Raw genomic sequence first — 20,256 nt, forward strand, 5'->3', positions numbered from 1 at the left:
ATGTTTATCACCCTAGATTAGTTACAGATCTACAGAAAAAAAATTCTGCATCAAATGGAATGTATGTGACAAGCTTCTCTAGAAGGCATGAAATGTTTCGTGTCACAGAGTTGTCGCGACCTCTTCAAGGGATTGAAGTTGTGTCGTTAAGAGTAAATCTAAGGGACAGAACGTGCGACTGCGGGTTTTTTCAAGCTCTGAAGTATCCATGCTCTCATGTGATAGCATCTTGCTCGCATACACGTCAAGACTATTAACCATTTTTGTGGATTCCGTATACCTACTATCTGAAGTTTTTAAGGTATATGAATTTGAGTTTCCCCCATAGGTAATGACAAAGACCCTGATGAGGTTCAAGATTGGCTTCCGATTGTACCAAATCCGAGTTTATTGAGGGAGTGTGGTCATCCAAAATCCAATCGAATTCATTGCAATATGGATATTCGAGAAAGATCTAGACAAGACAGAAGATGTGTGCATTGTAGAAACCCAAGACACACTAGAAAAACATGTCCACTTCTGTTGCCATTAATTAATAATTGATGAGGAAATGATGTATTTGTTTATCAAATAATAATTCTTGTACTTCAATTTGCATTTACTTCAAGTTAATGCCATTCGATAATCGCTGATAAAGATTAAAAAAATGATACAATAATACGAGATTGAACGTTTGCGTTATATGTAATTATAATAAAAAAGATAATAAGTGACAAACTTAAGAAAGTTATCGAACACAATCATTAAATTTTATCAAACTGATAATAATTTGGTATTTCAAAATAATTTTAAATACAACAAACTTAAAATAAGTATTAAATGGTAAATGATAACCAAATTACAATAACTGATATTAAATGATAATAAACAAAATTAACTGAAATACATTAAAAAAAGTCAAATAAATTTAACAAAATAAAGTAAGTATTAAATGAGAAATAATAAAAAATTACAATTAAAAAGTCCAATAAACTAAATACAAATATAATAAAAAACAAAATCTATCGATGCCTGCGACGCGAATGTGTTCTGCAGGGCGATGACTGTCGGTCTCGAGGAGGATTTCTTCGTATCACTGGTTGTGACTCTTCGTTGTCATCATCATCACCATTATCATCGTCGTCGTCGTCCTGAGTAGGTACATGAGGAGCTGATGACGATGAAGCATCTCCATAGAATAAGGACCCTGGAGGTGTATGACTGACTATTCCATCGGCCTGCGAAAACTGGGAAAACTCATAAAACCCAGACATCGTTGAGTGTAAAAATTGTACAGGAGGTGTCTGTACTGCGACCATGGGTGATGAGGCTGAACCCGCCAAATATCCAGCATATGAACCCCAAGTCGGATCTGCAAATATAGACTCATAATAACCTCCAGGAGGGGTCATCTGTGATTGTGACGGTGACAGTGGCGGGGTCATAAAACCAGGTGATGGTGGCGGCAACGACATTGGGTAAGGGAATGGCGGCGGTGGCATCTAGTAATGGAAAGGCAGTGACGACATCATATATGGCTGCAGTGGCTGCTGTGAAGGTCTTGCTGGTGCAGCTGAGGATGAACCAGAAGCACCTGCTCTCTGTCCACAAGTCGAGGGACGATGGTGCTGTGTCGGTGAACATCTCTGTCGATGTCGCGAAAAGATCTGCCCTCATGCATCCTCGAGAAGTAGAAACAGTTTCCCGTTACTGCTGAACCACTCGTAATAACCCTCAGCAACCATCAAGAGGTCATAAAAAAGGGCTCTCTACGGGGAAGGCGCTGATGTCAATCCTCCCACAACATGACCCACACATGATGCCTCACCAGCCAATCTGTATCTGTATTGCCGCGTCTATCTGTGCTATGCAACTCGTCCATATTGCGATGTGCTTCCGGAATTTGTTGAAAACAACCAAATTGCTGGAGCACGCGATCAGTGGAGTGCCACTCAACGGTCGCATAACAGATCAAGGGGACTATTGCCATCCAAACATCTAATGAGACCCTCAACTCAGGTGGGATCATCGCCCTCACATCATCAGTAGAATATGTCACCCATTCAAACTAAAACAAATATATAATTTTATCAAAATAATAATCTAATTATATAACTATAATCTAAAATCGATTTTTAAACATTAAAATTCATACCTGTGTGCCAGCCTGCTGATCGATGAGCACCCTAATTTTTTCTAAATCATCAGGTAGCTCCTGATGAGTTTTCCTATCAGTAGACCACCTATTCGAGGAAAAAAATTATTATACGTTGTATAAAATGATTAATATACGAAATCAGTTTTACAATTACCTCAATAGTAGTGGAAATACGAATGAGTTCTTGACAACGAGACATAAAAAGGGCAATCGATACCATGCCCAAGACTGCAGCAGCAGGAGACATCCGCCGATAGCATTACGCCTGTAGTCAGTGGCTCGACACATCTCTCTGTACAGGAAAGCCAAAAATGCCGAGCCCCAACTAAGTGATCCGGCCAGATGAAAGTCGCCAAGTTGTCGCAACCACAAACAGTGAACTTGGTTGCACGATTTGTCCAATATCAACAACCCTCCTATCAGTTGCAGTATGCATGCCCGTGCATACATTTTAACTTCATCCTCAGACGCGTCCTCGCTCAAATCACGAAAATTGGCATCTAACCAATTTAACGGTATCCGACCACCGTTAAAATTTTCCGGGACACGTCCTAGATTATCCCGACACGAAGCAATCCAGGAACCATGCGCGATCCCTGATATCACATCTCCATCCACCGAAAGCCCCATGTGCATAGAAACATCCTCAAGTGTAATCGTGCACTCTCCGCACGGAAGATGGAATGTGTGTGTCTCCGGCCTCCACCGCTCTACTAAGGCATAAATAAGGTCTGACTCTATCTTACAGTGACCCTGATATCTACCTATGTAACCGAATCCAGCCTCTACTAAATACGACAAGACACGGCTAGATATCACTAACTTAAGATTCCTAATAAAATGATCTAATACACGGTCATTCTCCTAAAATTAAATAATTATAAAAATTAATTCTTAATATAATAATCATAAATTAAATAAATCAACAAATTATTACTAATAATTTAAATTAAATTAAAACGTTAAAATGTTACCGTATCAGCAAAGTGTCGAGATATATGATTTGCATCCAAGCGAAATAGATCGTCTGCCATTTTATATCTATAAAAAAATCAAATAAGTAAAATGTTAAATAAATTAAATACTTAAATAAATTAAATACAAAATATTAAAAATATAATAAAATATACCTTAGAAGAAATTATAAGAGTATTTGAGAGAAGTTGAGAGAATTTGGTGTGATGAAAGTGATTGAGGATGGAGGTATTTATAGGGAGGTTTGGGGGTATTGAAGTCGGGGTAGTTGTGTAATTACACTTAAGGTGCGCCGTAGGGGGCGCGCCTTCCTAACGCGTGTTAGATTCACAGGGAAGGCGCGGCCCCTGCCCCGCGCCTATGGTGTAATTACACACCTACCCCGCGCTTTATCCACGTATATCTATGTCAGCATAAAGCGAGCTTCAGGGGCACACCTTACCCCACGTGGCGCCAAATCAGCATATAGCGCGGTGCAGGAGGGCGCTTTACTGCTAAGGGTGTTAGATCGGGAAATATAGTCTGATCGATGTTAGATCGGTAAATATATCGGTCACCAGTGATTTTTTGAGAAAAACAGCGAAATGAAGAGCGGTACAACCAGAGAATAAAAATATAGAGTTTATTATCAGTAAAATAATGATTACAATATTTGATTTAACCCTCTTCTTCTTCTTCTTCTTCTTTATTTCCCATAAAACCAAAGAAATAATGGCATGTGGTCTTACAATACGCTTCTTAGTTTTATATTCCTTTTTATCATTAAAAATCTAATAATTGAACTTCTTCTTCTTCTTCTTCTTTATTTCCCATCAAACCAGAGGAATAATGGCATGTGGTCTTACAATACGCTTCCTAATTTTATATTGAATAATGGCATGTGGTCTTACAATACGCTTCCTAATTTTATATTCCTTTTTATCATTAAAAATCTAATAATTGAACTTCTTCTTCTTCTTCTTATTCTTTATTTCCCATCAAACCAGAGGAATAATGGCATGTGGTCTTACAATACGATTCCTAATTTTATATTTCTTTTTATCATTAAAAATCTAATAATTGAACTTCTTCTTCTTTTCTTCTTCTTCTTCTTTATTTCCCATCAAACCAGAGGAATAATGGCACGTCGTCTTACAATACGCTTCCTAATTTTATATTCCTTTTTATCATTAAAAATCTAATAATTGAACTTCTTCTTCTTTTCTTCTTCTTAATTTCTTCTTCTTCTTCTTCTTCTTTATTTCCCATCAAACCAGAGAAATAATGGCACGTGGTCTTACAATACGCTTCCTAATTTTATATTCCTTTTTATCATTAAAATTCTAATAATTGAACTTCTTCTTCTTCTTCGTCTTACAATACGCTTTTTAATTTTATATTCTTTTTATCATTAAAAATCTAATAATTGAAATAAATGTAAATTGAAAATTCAATGATAATATTTTGTTTAAACCTAATAAAATATGTTCTAAAAGATTTTCTTATCGTGTTGATTTGGTTTTAAATTAATTTAAATTTAAAAATTTTAAGTATATTATGATCTCATTTTAAAAAAAATTGCATAAAATAATAAATTACTAAAATATTAATTTTACACGTTATAAAACAGACCATAATCAACCCATACCTAAAGCAACTTAAAATAAAGATAAATATTTCATAAATGACCCGTAAACAATATTTAAACTTAAAAAAAGACCCCATAAAATTCACTACCACAACTACTCCATATGTAAAGTAAATTTTGGGAACACCTCAATTCCTATTAATTCCTACATTTGTGAAGTTGTCGAGCTAATTTTAATTTTAAACTATGGAAAAGATTTATTTTGGTGGGTACAAATTGGTGTCTTATCATAAATATAAATATATTTCAATTACTTCAGAGGATGTTTTATAAATCCCAAAAATTCAATAATGGAAATTAGATATTGATTTTACTAAAATTTATATAAAAACGAATTTTTAAAAAGAAAGAAATACTATTACAATAATTAGTTAAGGGTGGATTGGGGTTCAAGTTGACATCTAAAATTATAACATCACTCTTAAGTTTCAAAAGATAAATCCAAGTCATCCTTATTTTATCATGACCTATTGTTAAAAAGAACCTATGCCCTTTATGAATGGAAATCCGATAAGCCCCCCATAGATCTAACTGTATTAGTTCAAAGGATGTTTCTGCTCGAGAAGCACTAGTAAGAAAGGGTAGTCCAGATTGTCAAGCTAAAGGACAAATAGAGCAAGTGTGAATACGACCAGCAGTAAATTGTTCAGATTGCAAGAAAGGAATTTTATGTAGATTTGTCAATGTGGCATGCCCTAATCTAGCATGCCAAATTTTTGTATTATTTTCAACAGATGAAGCCATACAATCAGCAGAGGCAAAAACAGAACCTGTAGATTGCAAAGAAACATGTTTACAACTTGAAGAAGAAGGCACACCAAGACTCATGGGATCAAAAAAATAGAGTCCTCGAGAGATTCTACCAATCCCCTGCATCCTTCAGTCGGATAGATCCTGTAAAATGCAGAAGTCTGGATAAAAGGTAATACTACAATTGAAGTCCTTGGTCAATTTAGGGACTGACAATAAATTCTGAGAAAATTGAGGCACATACAAAACATTGGTAACGGTGTGTTTAATCAAAGTGAAAGGAACCAAAATTGGTGATAGAAGTGGTTTTACCGTTTGGAAGATGGACAAGATAAGATGCAGAATCACATGGAACATGAAAGTCTAAACTTTGGAAATCAAATATCATATGGTCAGTTGCCCCTGTATTTAGAATCCAACTCAAATTACAACTACTATTGCTATGGAAGGTACCTGCAAGATTGTCAGCTTTCATCTTTATACTTGCATTTCTATTTTTTTTTGGTTGCATAGCATCTGATTTAGCATTCTCATGTGAATCACACTGATTTGTTCTGCACCCAACATTCAGTCCCGTAAAACATTGTCTTATTGATCGCTAGCAAAGTTTCTCATATGTTTAAATAGAATTTGTGGTTACACGAGAGTTCCAATTAATCTGCTAATGATTTATTTTAAGATTTGTGCGTTGCGTAATCAGAATCTGTTAGCCTGCTTATGCAGTCATCTAGAATTGATTCAAGCACTTTATTAGCACCAGCTGTTTCCTTGAGTCAAAGCTGTATGTCTAGTTTTATGGATTTTAAGTTAATAGACTAAAACTCTTCCAAATATATATGTATCATTCCTGTTATTAAGCTTTCGCTTCTGTTCCTATTAATGATAAATGCGAATTGAGCATGTGCTCAATGGTATTGTTGAAACCAATTCATTGTGATATGTAGTTTAGAACTCACATGATTTAGCCCCAATATATCCTTTTTTTTCTGGTGCATTTGAGTCATAATCAAATGAAAAACCATACGTCTGTGTACTTATCTTTCCTCTCATTTATGCGCACTCCTCTTTTTCCTTACTTTACTGGAACATATACTTTAACTTCCTTTTATGCTGTTAATGCCCTCGCCTTTCTGGCATGAGTTGCATTTGTGAATATACTGGCTGCAGGTTTAAGGTTGTAAATATTTAATACCTTTTCTCTTGTTCCGGCATAGACAAATTTGATTTTTAACCGATACAATTTCTTAATTGCTTTTTTGCAGGTACTCTTGTTGCAAGATTCTAATATAACATTTCACACAGTGAATAGAACTAAAAATGTAGTTTAATAGCCTGAAAGATTCATTTGAGCGTGTTGCAAAGAAGCAAAAGGTGTCTTATTCTAAAACACATGAAGTTACAGACCTGATTGTTCAGGAAATAGAGGAGGCAATTGAGATGGTGCAGTCAAGAACCCGTGAATATAAATCCGAACTAGCTGAACTGAAGAAAAAGTTGCAGGAAGTTGCTCCACGGAGTCAGCTAGAAGGCACCCAAAAGGAACTAAACATAGCATTGAGCATGTATCCAAAGCTCTCGAGAAAGTCCTTAATCCTGATATATCCAAGGCTTTTATCGTCAAGGGCTGTTTGAGGTTGGTGATTGTTTAATAGCAGAGGCTCGGGATGTAGAAGCTGCTGCTGCTATGAAATTATTTTTCCAGGAACTTCATCAACTACTCGAAGCCATGAAGAGTTGGAACCTAGAGCTTTCCCTGAAATGGGCAGCTGCAAACTCCAATAAACTGAAAGAAAATGGTTCAGACCTTCAGCTGAGACTCCATTTGCAGTTCCTGAAAATACTTCAAAAGGGAAGCATAGATGAAGCACTCAAGTATGCGAGAACCAACTTTGTTTCTTTCGCCGGAAACCACATGGCCGAAATCCAGAAGCTTATGGGATGTCTCTTTTATTCTGATAGACTTCACGAGTCCCCATATGCTCATTTATTTTCGCCTACCAATTGGGATAGGGTGACCGAGGGACTCACCAGGCAGTTTTGCAATCTTCTGGGGCAATCATACGAGGGTCCATTGAGTGTCACAATAGCAGCAGGAATCCAAGGACTGCCACCTCTTCTCAAGTTTATGACTGTTATGGCAGGGAAGAAACACGAATGACAAACAATGAATCAGTTGCCCATGCCGGTGGAGTTGGACAAGGAGTTTCAGTTTCATTCAATATTTTTCTGCCCCGTATCCAAGGAGCAATCAACTGATGATAACCCGCCAATGCTATTGTCGTGTGGGCATGTGCTTTGCAAACAGTCTATCAACAAGATGTCAAAGAATGCCTCGAAAAGTTTCAAGTGCCCATACTGTCCTTTTCATCGTTTAATGGGTTGACATTCGTCATAGATCACCCAAAACCTCTTTTATGATCCCATGCATTGCTTGTGGTTGATGATATTCTCTTTTATGATCCCATGTATAAAGGGAAATGCATTGCTTGTGGTGACTATATTCAATATGCATACTGATGTACTAAAATGTAATTATGCTCTGCATATCGAGTGCACGATATTCAATATTCTTCTTTCGCAGGTAAGGTAAAAGAAGCTAGTTTTAAGATTGAACAGAATTCCATACATCTGAAACATTACAACCTCTATTCCGGAGGACCACAGAGTTTTCATAGGGGGAGACTTCAATGGCCATATAGGTAGTGAAATCGACGGGTATGACGGTGTTCATGGAGGTTTCGGTTTTGGTAGTAAGAACGAGGAGGGGCGTACGTTGCTTGAATTTGCTACTGCACACGATATGTTGGTCACTAACTCCTTCTTTAATAAGAGAGATGTGAACTTGATTACATTCCATAGCGGGGTCATTGTACCTAAATCGACTACATTCTGGTTCGAAATCGGGATTGATGGGCTTGCATTGACTGTAAGGTGTTCCCTGAAGAGGCATGTGCATCACAACACATATTGTTGGTTTTAGTGTTCCGCGTACGCAACGGGTGGAGCACTCATAGGAGGGCTAAACTAGGTAAACCTAGGATCTTTTGGAAGAAATTACATGGAGCGACAACTGATGACTTTAGGAGTAAGGTTTTGTCTAATACAGGTTTTGGAACTACAAACGCAAATAATGCAGATATGTTATAGAAAAATATGGCAAATACCATCAGAGAGGTGGGCAAAAACACCCTTGGGTTATTGACAGGGAAGGTAAAGGAACATAAAGGATCGTGGTGGTGGAACGACGAAGTTCAAACTAAGATGAAGACAAAGCAAACTTGCTTCAAGGAGTTTCTACAATGCAATGACGATGAAGAAAGATCGAGAGCTAAACAAAGATACAAGGAAGCAAAGCGGGAAGCCAAGAAAACAGTGGCTAAAGCAAAGGATAAGGCATATGAGGAAATGTACAAGATATTAGACACCAAGAAAAGACAAAACGACATCTTCAGGCTTGCAAAATCCAGGGAAAATAGGAAAAAGGATCTCGGTAGCATTGGGTTTATTAAGGATAACAATTGTGTTCTTTTAATGAAAGACCATGATATTAAAAGGGTTTGGGGTAGTTACTTCTTTGGCTTATTTAATGACGGTGCCTCACCCTGTAGAGATATGGTCGTTGATGGGTTAGCCAACCATCATACTACGGCCAATAATTGCCCTACAAGTAGGATTGAGTTTGAGGAAGCCAAAATGGCTCTTAGAAAGATGGGGAGGGACAAAGCTGTCGGCCCAGATCAAATTCCTATCACTGTGTGGTTGGCCCTAGGAGAAGAGAGAGTTAAGTGGTTGACCAAAATCTTTAATATTATTTTAGAGACTGCCAAGATGCCAGAGGAGTGGAGAGAGTCTACATACCAATCTTTAAGAATAAAGAAGATCCCCAACGTTGTGGCAACTACAAAGGTATTAAACTACTAAGCCATACCATGAAGCTATGAGAAAGGGTAATAGAGGCTAGGTTGAGACAGGTTACTAGGGTTTCGAAAAACCAATTTGGTTTTATGCCAGGCAGGTCGACTACGGAGGCGATTCATCTACTTTGACGGCTTATGGAGAAATATAGGGAAAAAAATAGAGATCTTCACATAACGTTCATTGACCTTGAGAAGGCGTATGATAGCGTCCCACGCGATACGATCTGGAAGACCTTGGAAATGAGACGGATCCCAACTGCTTATATCCGGGAGATTCGTGATATGTACTGTAGATCTACTACTTACGTCAGGACTACAGTTGGTGACACCGAGGCATTTCCTGTGGAAATCAGACTCCACAAGGGGTCGACTCTTAGCCCTTACATCTTCGCCTTGATTATGGAGGACATATTTTTTGTGACACCAGACGGTGTCCCATGGTGTATGCTTTTCGCAGACGACATTGTCCTAGTTGCTGAAACAAAAACTGAGCTGAATAGTAGACTGGCTACCTGGAAGACTGCTTTGGAAGAAAAAGGTCTAAGGATTAATATTGAAAAGACAAAGTATTTATGTTCAAACTTCAGTGGGAACCAAAATGATGAAGATGTAGAAGTATGCATAGAAGGACACGTTCTCCCCTCAAAGGATTGTTTCAAGTACCTAGGGTCTATGATACATAAAGATGGGGGTGTAGATGATGATGTTACACACCGTATAAAGGCGGGATGGATAAAGTGGAGGGCTGCTATTGGAGTTTTGTGTGACAAGAAGGTTCCTCAAAAACTTAAGGGAAAATTTTATAGAATGTCAATAAGACCAGCGCTGCTGTATGGATCAGAATGTTGGGAAATCAAGAAGGATCACGTAAGGAGGATGAAGGCCGCAGAAATGAGAATGCTTAGATGGGCATATGGTAGGACGCTGTGGGACATGACACCAAACTCTACTATTAGGATGTCCTTGGGGATGGTGTCGGTATCCGAAAAGTTGATGGAGGGAAGACTACGGTGGTTTGGTCATGTCCTTAGGCGAAAACCGTCGGATGTGATCAGGAGGGTAGATTCGATTACAGTCGACGGTCCCAGAAGGAGAGGACGACCAAGGCGGAAGTGGGAAGACTGCTTGAGATTTTATTTGAAGAATTTAGCCCTTACCAAGGACATGACCTCTGATAGGAAAGTATGGAGACTTAAGACCAGTGTAGCCGAGTAGTGCGGGTCACTGCCATAGGGTGTAACAATCTCTGTCCTCTTTTTAATGCCTTTGTAGTAATTTCCATGAATTCTACTTTATATACGTTTCTTTCATTGAATTTTATGAAGGCTTAGAACTAGGGTAGCGGAGTAGTGTTGCCTTAGTTTTAGGTGTTAACCCATCTGACTTTATTTCTTCTTATAACTTGCTATCTTGACTACTGTGTGTCATCCTCTTCAGGTTTCTTCTTTTTAATTTTAGCTGGGTCTTACGTTTTCTGTATATATGTAGAGATTTTTACGTAGGGATTTATTTGCAGGGATTACCCCCATTACAGACGAGTATATAAAGACTGCATATGAAGACTGTTTCAACTATGTATTTATTTATTTATTTATACATGCATTGCATTTTATCTTTATTACTGTCGGAGGTCTTTCACGGAAATTGCTCTCAACCTGGCGTTGGGGGCAGCCTACTACCCTACCTCCCCTTACCCCATTACATATGAGAATAGGGTTTTGTTGTTGTTGTTGTGAAACATTACAACCTCTTTTTTAGACAAAACACTTGTGAACAATGACCATAAACACTAAAACATATATGAGATTAGAATATGATAATGATCTTCCTTTTTGCACAACTCATCCTCCACAATAAAACAGTCTTTATTGGACTTTTCCATTGCTCTAGGAACATAGAAAACTCAGATTTCGTCCAGTTATGTTTCAATAGGCGAACTGAAACCATTGGTAGTAACTAGTAAAGAAAACGAGACGAATAACTTAATTTCATTGCTTCATATAATTACGTTATTCGTATCTAAAATTCAAACATTTGGAAAAAAAATTCTCGTCTTTAATCTACAAAATTCATAAATCCTAGAAACTGGGACAAAAAAACACCTACAAATAATTTTGAAGTTCAAACCGAAACAAAATTAAACTCGAATTCAATTATCTAGCACGATAAGCCAAGAACCATCCTCAGGGGTATGACCAATGAGATCATAAATTTCATCCCTTGCACTTCTTCTTGAATCTTCAACAATCTAAACCACTCATTAAAATAATCACAAAATAATCTAAATAATTGAAATTAAAACATGAGAAAAATATTTAATTTTCACCTAACATTAATTTATTTTTGTCCAAATAGCTGATCTATGGATAAACTTGGCTTATATCTTCTTCGCTCAAGGAAATTTTGATTTAGCTGTAAGAATGTATCAAAATTGCCTGCGGAAGTTCTATCACAATACAGACTCTCAGATTCTTCTCTACGTAGCTAGGACTCATAATGAAGCTGAACAATGGCAAGAATGCAAGAAAACTTTATTAAGAGCCAACCACTTCGCTCCTTCGAATTACACACTAAGGTTTGATGCAGGAGTAGCAATGCAGAAATTGTCGACATCAATACTTCAGAAGGACAAAAGGACTGCAGATGAGGTTCGTTCAGCGGTTACAGAGCTAGAGAATGCCGTTCGCATGTTTAGCCAATTATTTGCTGCATCGAACCTTCTTCTTCATGGGTTTGATGAGAAGAAGATAAACACCCATGTTGAGTATTGCAAACACTTGCTTGAAGCAGCAAAAGTTCACCGTGAAGCCGTTGAACATGAAGAGTGGCAGAGCAGGCAGAAACAAGAAGCAACTCGTCAGCTTGCATTGGCTGAAGAAGTCCGTCGTAAGGCCGAAGAGCAAAGAAAATATCTGTTGTAGAGAAGGAAACAAGAAGACGAACAGAAAAGGCTCCAGCAGGCCGAGGAACATTTCAAGCGTGTGAAGGACCAGTGTAAGAGTAGCAGCAACCATTCCAGGCGAAGGGATAGGCCTGCAATTGATGACGAAGAGGGTGGGCATAGTGAGAAGAGGAGAAGAAAAGGTGGGAAGGGGAGAAGGAATGATAAGAACAAATCGCGTTACGAGAGAGACGATGACATGATGGATGAAGATGCCAACAGGAACTATAGGGAATCTACAACTCAGATGAATGATCAGGACGATGACGATGGGGAAAATCATCAGGATCTTCTTGCAGCGGCCGGATTAGAAGATTCCGATCTGGAGAATGATGAAGTCTCTGCGCCCTCATTAGCTGCAGGAAAACGGAGGCAGGCATTATCGTAAGCATAATGATAATTCATATATACTAGATTGAAAGAAATTTTTTTCGTTCAATATTCTCTGCTACGGTTATCACTTGGAATTCAGGAGTTACAAGTAGTTTGCATGCAAGGTAGCGGCCGTGACTTCATATGAAGATTGTTTCAACTATGTATTTATTTATTTATTTATACATGCATTGCATTTTATCTTTATTACTGTCGGAGGTCTTTCACGGAAATTGCTCTCAACCTGGCTTTGGGGGCAGCTTACTACCCTACCTCCCCCTTACCCAATTTTATATGGGAATAGCGTTTTGTTATTGTTGTTGTGAAACATTACAACCTCTTTTTTAGACAAAACACTTGTGAACAATGACCATAAACACTAAAACATATATGAGATTAGAATATGATAATGATCTTCCTTTTTGCACAACTCATCCTCCATAATAAAACAGTCTTTATTGGACTTTTCCATTGCTCTAGGAACATAGAAAACTCAGATTTCGTCCAGTTATGTTTCAATAGAAGAACCGAAACCATTGGTAGTAACTAGTAAAGAAAACGAGACGAATAACTTAATTTCATTGCTTCATATAATTACGTTATTCGTATCTAAAATTCAAACATTTGGAAAAAAAAAATTCTCGTCTTTAATCTATAAAATTCATAAATCCTAGAAACTGGGACAAAAAAACACCTAATTGATTCGTACAAATAATTTTGAAGTTCAAACCGAGACAAAATTAAACTCGAATTCAATTATCTAGCACGATAAGCCAAGAACAATCCTCAGGGGTATGACCATTGAGATCATAAATTTCATCCCTTGCTCTTCTCCTTGAATCTTCAACAATCTAAACCACTCATTAAAATAATCACAAAATAATCTAAATCATTGAAATTAAAACATGAGAAAAATATTTAATTTTCACCTAACATTAATTTTTTTGTCCAAATGGCTGATCTATGGATAAAGTTGGCTTATATCTTTTTCACTCAAGGAAATTTTGCTTTAGCTGTAAGAATGTATCAAAATTGCCTGCGGAAGTTCTATCACAATACGGACTCTCAGATTCTTCTCTACGTAGCTAGGACTCATTATGAAGCTGAACAATGGCAAGAGTGCAAGAAAACTTTATTGAGAGCCATCCACTTCGCTCCTTCGAATTACATACTAAGGTTTGATACAGGAGTAGCAATGCAGAAATTGTCGACATCAATACTTCAGAAGGACAAAAGGACTGCAGATAAGGTTCGTTCAGCGGTTGCAGAGCTAGAGAATGCCGTTCGCATGTTTAGTCAATTATTTGCTGCATCGAACCTTCTTCTTAATGGGTTTGATGAGAAAAAGATAAACACCCATGTTGAGTATTGCAAACACTTGATTGAAGCAGCAAAAGTTCACCGTGAAGCCGCTGAACATGACGAGCGGCAGAGCAGGCAGAAACAAGAAGCAGCTCGTCAGCTTGCATTGGCTGAAGAAGTCCGTCGTAAGGCCGAAGAGCAAAGAAAATATCTGTTGGAGAGAAAGAAACAAGAAGACGAACAGAAAAGGTTCCAGCAGTCCGAGGAACATTTCAAGCGTGTGAAGGACCAGTGTAAGAGTAGCAGCAACCCTTCCAGGTGAAGGGATAGGCCTGCAATCGAGGACGAAGTTGGTGGGCATAGTGAGAAGAGGAGAAGAAAATGTGGGAAGGGGAGAAGGAATGATAAGAACAAATCGCGTTACGAGAGAGACGACGACATGATGGATGAAGATGCCAACAGGAACTATAGGGAATCTACAACTCAGATGAATGATCAGGACGATGACGATGGGGAAAATCCTCTGGATCTTCTTGCCGCAGACGGATTAGAAGATTCTGATCTGGAGGATGATGAAGTCGCTGCGCCCTTATTAGCTGTAGGAAAACGGAGGCAGGCATTATCGAAAGCATAATGATAATTCATATATACTAGATTGAAAGCAATTTTTTTCGTTCAATATTCTCTGCTGCGGTTATCACTTGGAATTCAGGAGTTACAAGTAGTTTGCATGCAAGGTAGCGGCCGTGACTTCATATGAAGAATGTTTCAACTATGTATTTATTTATTTATACATGCATTGTATTTTATCTTTATTACTGTCGGAGGTCGTTCACGGAAATTGCTCTCAACCTAGCGTTGGGGGCAGCCTACTACCCTACCTCCCCCTTACCCTATTGCATATGGGAATAGGGTTTTGTTGTTGTTGTTGTGAAACATTACAACCTCTTTTTTAGACAAAACACTTGTGAACAATGACCATAAACACTAAAACATATATGAGATTAGAATATGATAATGATCTTCATTTTTGCACAACTCATCATCCACAATAAAACAGTCTTTATTGGACTTTTCCATTGCTCTAGGAACATAGAAAACTCAGATTTCGTCCAGATATGTTTCAATAGGCGAACTGAAACCATTGGTAGTAACTAGTAAAGAAAACGAGACGAATAACATAATTTCATTGCTTCATATAATTACGTTATTCGTATCTAAAATTCAAACATTTGGAAAAAAAATTCTCGTCTTTAATCTACAAAATTCATAAATCCTAGAAACTGGGACAAAAAAAAACACCTAATTGATTCGTACAAATAATTTTGAAGTTCAAACCGAGACAAAATTAAACTCAAATTCAATTATCTAGCACGATAAGCTAAGAACCATCCTCAAGGGTATGACCAATGAGATCATAAATTTCATCCCTTGCTCTTCTTCTTGAATCTTCAACAATCTAAACCACTTATTAAAATAATCACAAAATAATATAAATCATTGAAATTAAAACATGAGAAAAATATTTAATTTTCACCTAACATTAATTTGTTTTTGTCCAAATGGCTGATCTATGGATAAACTTGGCTTATATCTTCTTCGCTCAAGGAAATTTTGCTTTAGCTGTAAGAATGTATCAAAATTTCCTGCGGAAGTTCTATCACAATACGAACTCTCAGATTCTTCTCTATGTAGCTAGGACTCATTATGAAGCTGAATAATGGCAAGAATGCAAGAAAACTTTTTTGAGAGCCATCCACTTCGCTCCTTCAAATTACACACTAAGGTTTGATGCAGGAGTAGCAATGTAAAAATTGTCGACATCAATACTTCAGAAGGATAAAAGGATTGCAGATGAGGTTCGTTCAGCGGTTGTAGAGCTAGAGAATGTCGTTCGCATGTTTAGTCAATTATTTTCTGCATCAAACCTTCTTCTTCATGGGTTTGATGAGAAGAAGATAAACACCCATGTTGAGTATTGAAAACACTTGCTTGAAGCAGAAAAAGTTCACCGTGAAGCCGTTGAACATGACGAGCAGCAGAGCAGGCAGAAACAAGAAGCAGCTCGTTAGCTTGCATTGGCTGAAGAAGTCCGTCGTAAGGCCGAAGAGCAAAGAAAATATCTGTTGGAGAGAAGGAAACAAGAAGACGAACAAAAAAGGCTCCAGCAGGCCGAGGAACATTTCAAGCGTGTGAAAGACCAGTGTAAGAGTAGCAGCAACCCTTCCAGGCGAAGGGATAGGCCTGCAATCGATGACGAAGAGGGTGGGTATAGTGAGAAGAGGAGAAGAAAAGGTGGGAAGGGGAGAAGGAATGATAAGAACAAATCGCGTTACGAGAGAGACGATGACATGATGGATGAAGATGCCAACATGAACTATAGGGAATCTACAACTCAGATGAATGATCAGGACGATGACGATGGGGAAAATCCTCAGGATCTTCTTGCCGCGGCCAGATTAGAAGATTCTGATTTGGAGGATGATGAAGTCGCTGCGCCCTCATTAGCTGCAGGAAAACGGAGGCAGGCATTATCGTAAGCATAATGATAATTCATATATACTAGATTGAAAGCAATTTTTTTCGTTCAGTATTCTCTGCTTCGGTTATCACTTGGAATTCAAGAGTTACAAGTAGTTTGCATGCAAGGTAGCGGCCGTGACTTCATATGAAGACTGTTTCAACTATGTATTTATTTATTTATTTGTACATGCATTGCATTTTATCTTTATTACTGTCGGAGGTTTTTTACGGAAATTGCTCTCAACCTGGCGTTGGGGGCAGCCTACTACCCTACCTCCCCCTTACCCCATTGCATATGGGAATAGGGTTTTGTTGTTGTTGTTGTGAAACATTACAACCTCTTTTTTAGACAAAACACTTGTGAGCAATGACCATAAACAATAAAACATATATGAGATTAGAATATGATAATGATCTTCCTTTTTGCACAACTCATCCTCCACAATAAAACAGTCTTTATTGGACTTTTCCATTACTCTAGGAACATAGAAAACTCAGATTTCGTCCAGTTATGTTTCAATAGGCGAACTGAAACCATTGGTAGAAACTAGTAAAGAAAACGAGACGAATAACTTAATTTCATTGCTTCATATAATTACGTTATTCATATATAAAATTCAAACATTTGAAAAAAAAAACTCGTCTTTAATCTACAAAACTCATAAATCCTAGAAACTGGGACAAAAAAACACCTAATTGATTCGTACAAATAATTTTGAAGTTCAAACCGAGACAAAATTAAACTCGAATTCAATTATCTAGCACGATAAACCAAGAACCATCCTTACGGGTATGACCAATGAGATCATAAATTTCATCCCTTGCTCTTCTCCTTGAATCTTCAACAATCTAAACCACTCATTAAAATAATCACAAAATAATCTAAATCATTGAAATTAAAACATGAGAAAAATATTTAATTTTCACCTAATATTAATTTGTTTTTGTCCAAATGGCTGATCTATGGATAAACTTGACTTATATCTTCTTCGCTCAAGGAAATTTTGCTTTAGCTGTAAGAATGTATCAAAATTTCCTGCGGAAGTTCTATCAGAATACGGACTCTCAGATTCTTCTCTACGTAGCTAGGACTCATTATGAAGCTGAACAATGGCAAGAATGCAAGAAAACATTATTGAGATCCATCCACTTCGCTCCTTCGAATTACACACTAAGGTTTGATGCAGGAGTAGCAATGTAGAAATTGTCGACATCAATACTTCAGAAGGACAAAAGGACTGTAGATGAGGTTCGTTCAGCGGTTGTAGAGCTAGAGAATGCCGTTCGCATGTTTCGTCAATTATTTGCTGCATCGAACCTTCTTCTTCATGGGTTTGATGAGAAAAAGATAAACACCCACGTTGAGTATTTCAAACACTTGCTTGAAGCAGCAAAAGTTCACCGTGAAGCCGCTGAAAATGACGAGCGGCAGAGCAGGCAGAAACAAGAAGCAACTCGTCAGGTTGCATTGGCTGAAGAAGTCCTTCGTAAAGCCGAAGAGCAAAGAAAATATATGTTGGAGAGAAGGAAACAAGAAGACAAACAGAAAAGGCTACAGCAGGCCGAGGAACATTTCAAGCGTGTGAAGGACCAGTGTAAGAGTAGCAGCAACCCTTCCAGGCGAAGGGATAGGCCTGCAATCGATCACGAAGAGGGTGGGCATAGTGAGAAGAGGAGAAGAAAAGGTGGGAAGGGGAGAAGGAATGATAAGAACAAATCGCGTTACGAGAGAGACGATGACATGATGGACGAAGATGCCAACAGGAACTATAGGGAATCTACAACTCAGATGAATGATCAGGACGATGACAATGGGGAAAATCCTCAGGATCTTCTTGCCGCGGCCGGATTAGAAGATTCCGATATGGAGGATGATGAAGTCGCTGCGCCCTCATTAGCTGTAGGAAAACGGAGGCAGGCATTATCGTAAGCATAATGATAATTCATATATACTAGATTGAAAGCAATTTTTTTCGTTCAATATTCTCTTCTTCGGTTATCACTTGGAATTCAAGAGTTACAAGTAGTTTGCATGCAAGGTAGCGGCCGTGACTTCATATGAAGACTGTTTCAACTATTTATTTATTTATTTATTTATTTATTTATTTATACATGCATTGCATTTTATCTTTATTACTGTCGGAGGTTTTTCACGGAAATTGCTCTCAACCTGGCGTTGGGGGTAACCTACTACCCTACCTCCCTCTTACCCCATTGCATATGGGAATAGGGTTTTGTTGTTGTTGTTGTGAAACATTACAACCTCTTTTTTAGACAAAACACTTGTGAGCAATGACCATAAACAGTAAAATATATATGAGATTAGAATATGATAATGATCTTCCTTTTTGCACAACTCATCCTCCACAATAAAACAATCTTTATTGGACTTTTCCATTGCTCTAGGAACATAGAAAACTCAGATTTCGTCCAGTTATGTTTCAATAGGCGAACTGAAACCATTGGTAGAAACTAGTAAAGAAAACGAGACGAATAACTTAATTTCATTGCTTCATATAATTACGTTATTCATATATAAATTTCAAACATTTGAAAAAAAAAATCTCGTCTTTAATCGACAAAATTCATAAATCCTAGAAACTGGGACAAAAAAACACCTAATTGATTCGTACAAATAATTTTGAAGTTCAAACTGAGACAAAATTAAACTCGAATTTAATTATCTAGCACGATAAGCCAAGAACCATCCTCACGGGTATGACCAATGAGATCATAAATTTCATCCCTTGCTCTTCTCCTTGAATCTTCAACAATCTAAACCACTCATTAAAATAATCACAAAATAATCTAAATCATTGAAATTAAAACATGAGAAAAATATTTAATTTTCACCTAATATTAATTTGTTTTTGTCCAAATGGCTGATCTATGGATAAACTTGACTTATATCTTCTTCGCTCAAGGAAATTTTGCTTTAGTTGTAAGAATGTATCAAAATTTCCTGCGGAAGTTCTATCACAATACAGACTCTCAGATTCTTCTCTACGTAGCTAGGACTCATTATGAAGCTGAACAATGGCAAGAATGCAAGAAAACTTTATTGAGATCCATCCACTTCGCTCCTTCGAATTACACACTAAGGTTTGATGCAGGAGTAGCAATGCAGAAATTGTCGACATCAATACTTCAGAAGGACAAAAGGACTGTAGATGAGGTTCGTTCAGCGGTTGTAGAGCTAGAGAATGCCGTTCGCATGTTTAGTCAATTATTTGCTGCATCGAACCTTCTTCTTCATGGGTTTGATGAGAAGAAGATAAACACCCATGTTGAGTATTTCAAACACTTGCTTGAAGCAGCAAAAGTTCACCGTGAAGCCGCTGAAAATGACGAGTGGCAGAGCAGGCAGAAACAAGAAGCAGCTCGTCAGCTTGCATTGGCTGAAGAAGTCCTTCGTAAGGCCGAAGAGCAAAGAAAATATCTGTTGGAGAGAAGGAAACAAGAAGACGAACAGAAAAGGCTCCAGCAGGCCGAGGAACATTTCAAGCGTGTGAAGGACCAGTGTAAGAGTAGCAGCAACCCTTCCAGGCGAAGGGATAGGCCTGCAATCGATCACGAAGAGGGTGGGCATAGTGAGAAGAGGAGAAGAAAAGGTGGGAAGGGGAGAAGGAATGATAAGAACAAATCGCGTTACGAGAGAGACGATGACATGATGGATGAAGATGCCAACAGGAACTATAGGGAATCTACAACT

The 20,256-nt window shown here is 37.9% G+C and overlaps 2 protein-coding genes and 1 pseudogene across 3 annotated transcripts; all 3 read left to right on the plus strand.

Moving 5' to 3' along the window:
• The first annotated feature begins 6,806 nt into the window (after positions 1 to 6,806).
• Positions 6,807 to 7,872, plus strand: LOC120212433 (annotated as a pseudogene).
• Positions 7,873 to 11,811: 3,939 nt separating this feature from the next.
• LOC120212550 (protein CTR9 homolog) lies at positions 11,812 to 18,279 on the plus strand. Of its 2 annotated transcripts, none has more exons than XM_039210825.1 (2): positions 11,812 to 12,490; positions 18,096 to 18,279. In XM_039210825.1, exon 1 carries the CDS (start codon positions 11,827 to 11,829, stop codon positions 12,325 to 12,327), a length of 501 nt encoding a protein of 166 aa, XP_039066756.1. In that variant the 5' UTR covers positions 11,812 to 11,826; the 3' UTR covers positions 12,328 to 12,490; positions 18,096 to 18,279. The 2 variants fall into 2 exon arrangements, with proteins under 2 accessions (XP_039066756.1, XP_039066755.1); XM_039210824.1 differs by lacking the exon at positions 18,096 to 18,279 and adding an exon at positions 14,352 to 14,437 and having other exon boundaries at positions 11,812 to 12,526.
• LOC120212434 (protein CTR9 homolog) lies at positions 14,461 to 16,561 on the plus strand. Its single transcript, XM_039210736.1, has 3 exons — positions 14,461 to 14,637; positions 14,734 to 14,758; positions 16,110 to 16,561. The coding sequence occupies exons 1-3, from the start codon at positions 14,461 to 14,463 to the stop codon at positions 16,559 to 16,561; spliced, it is 654 nt and encodes a 217-aa protein (XP_039066667.1).
• Positions 18,280 to 20,256: the final 1,977 nt, after the last annotated feature.

Source organism: Hibiscus syriacus, unplaced genomic scaffold (genome assembly GCF_006381635.1).
Source record: "Hibiscus syriacus cultivar Baekdansim isolate YM2019G1 unplaced genomic scaffold, ASM638163v2 tig00110013_pilon, whole genome shotgun sequence".
NCBI classification, from domain to species: domain Eukaryota; kingdom Viridiplantae; phylum Streptophyta; class Magnoliopsida; order Malvales; family Malvaceae; genus Hibiscus; species Hibiscus syriacus.

What these genes read in the sequence shown, in the direction of transcription:
- LOC120212550 (XM_039210825.1), top strand. Translation starts at nt 11,827, where the DNA reads ATGTATCAAAATTGCCTGCGGAAGTTCTATCACAATACAGACTCTCAG.
- LOC120212434 (XM_039210736.1), top strand. Translation starts at nt 14,461, where the DNA reads ATGATGGATGAAGATGCCAACAGGAACTATAGGGAATCTACAACTCAG. An exon ending in CTGTAGGAAAACGGAGGCAG is followed by an intron (nt 14,638 to 14,733) that starts GCATTATCGAAA and finishes CTTGGAATTCAG; the next exon opens with GAGTTACAAGTAGTTTGCAT. An exon ending in ACAAGTAGTTTGCATGCAAG is followed by an intron (nt 14,759 to 16,109) that starts GTAGCGGCCGTG and finishes CATTGGCTGAAG; the next exon opens with AAGTCCGTCGTAAGGCCGAA.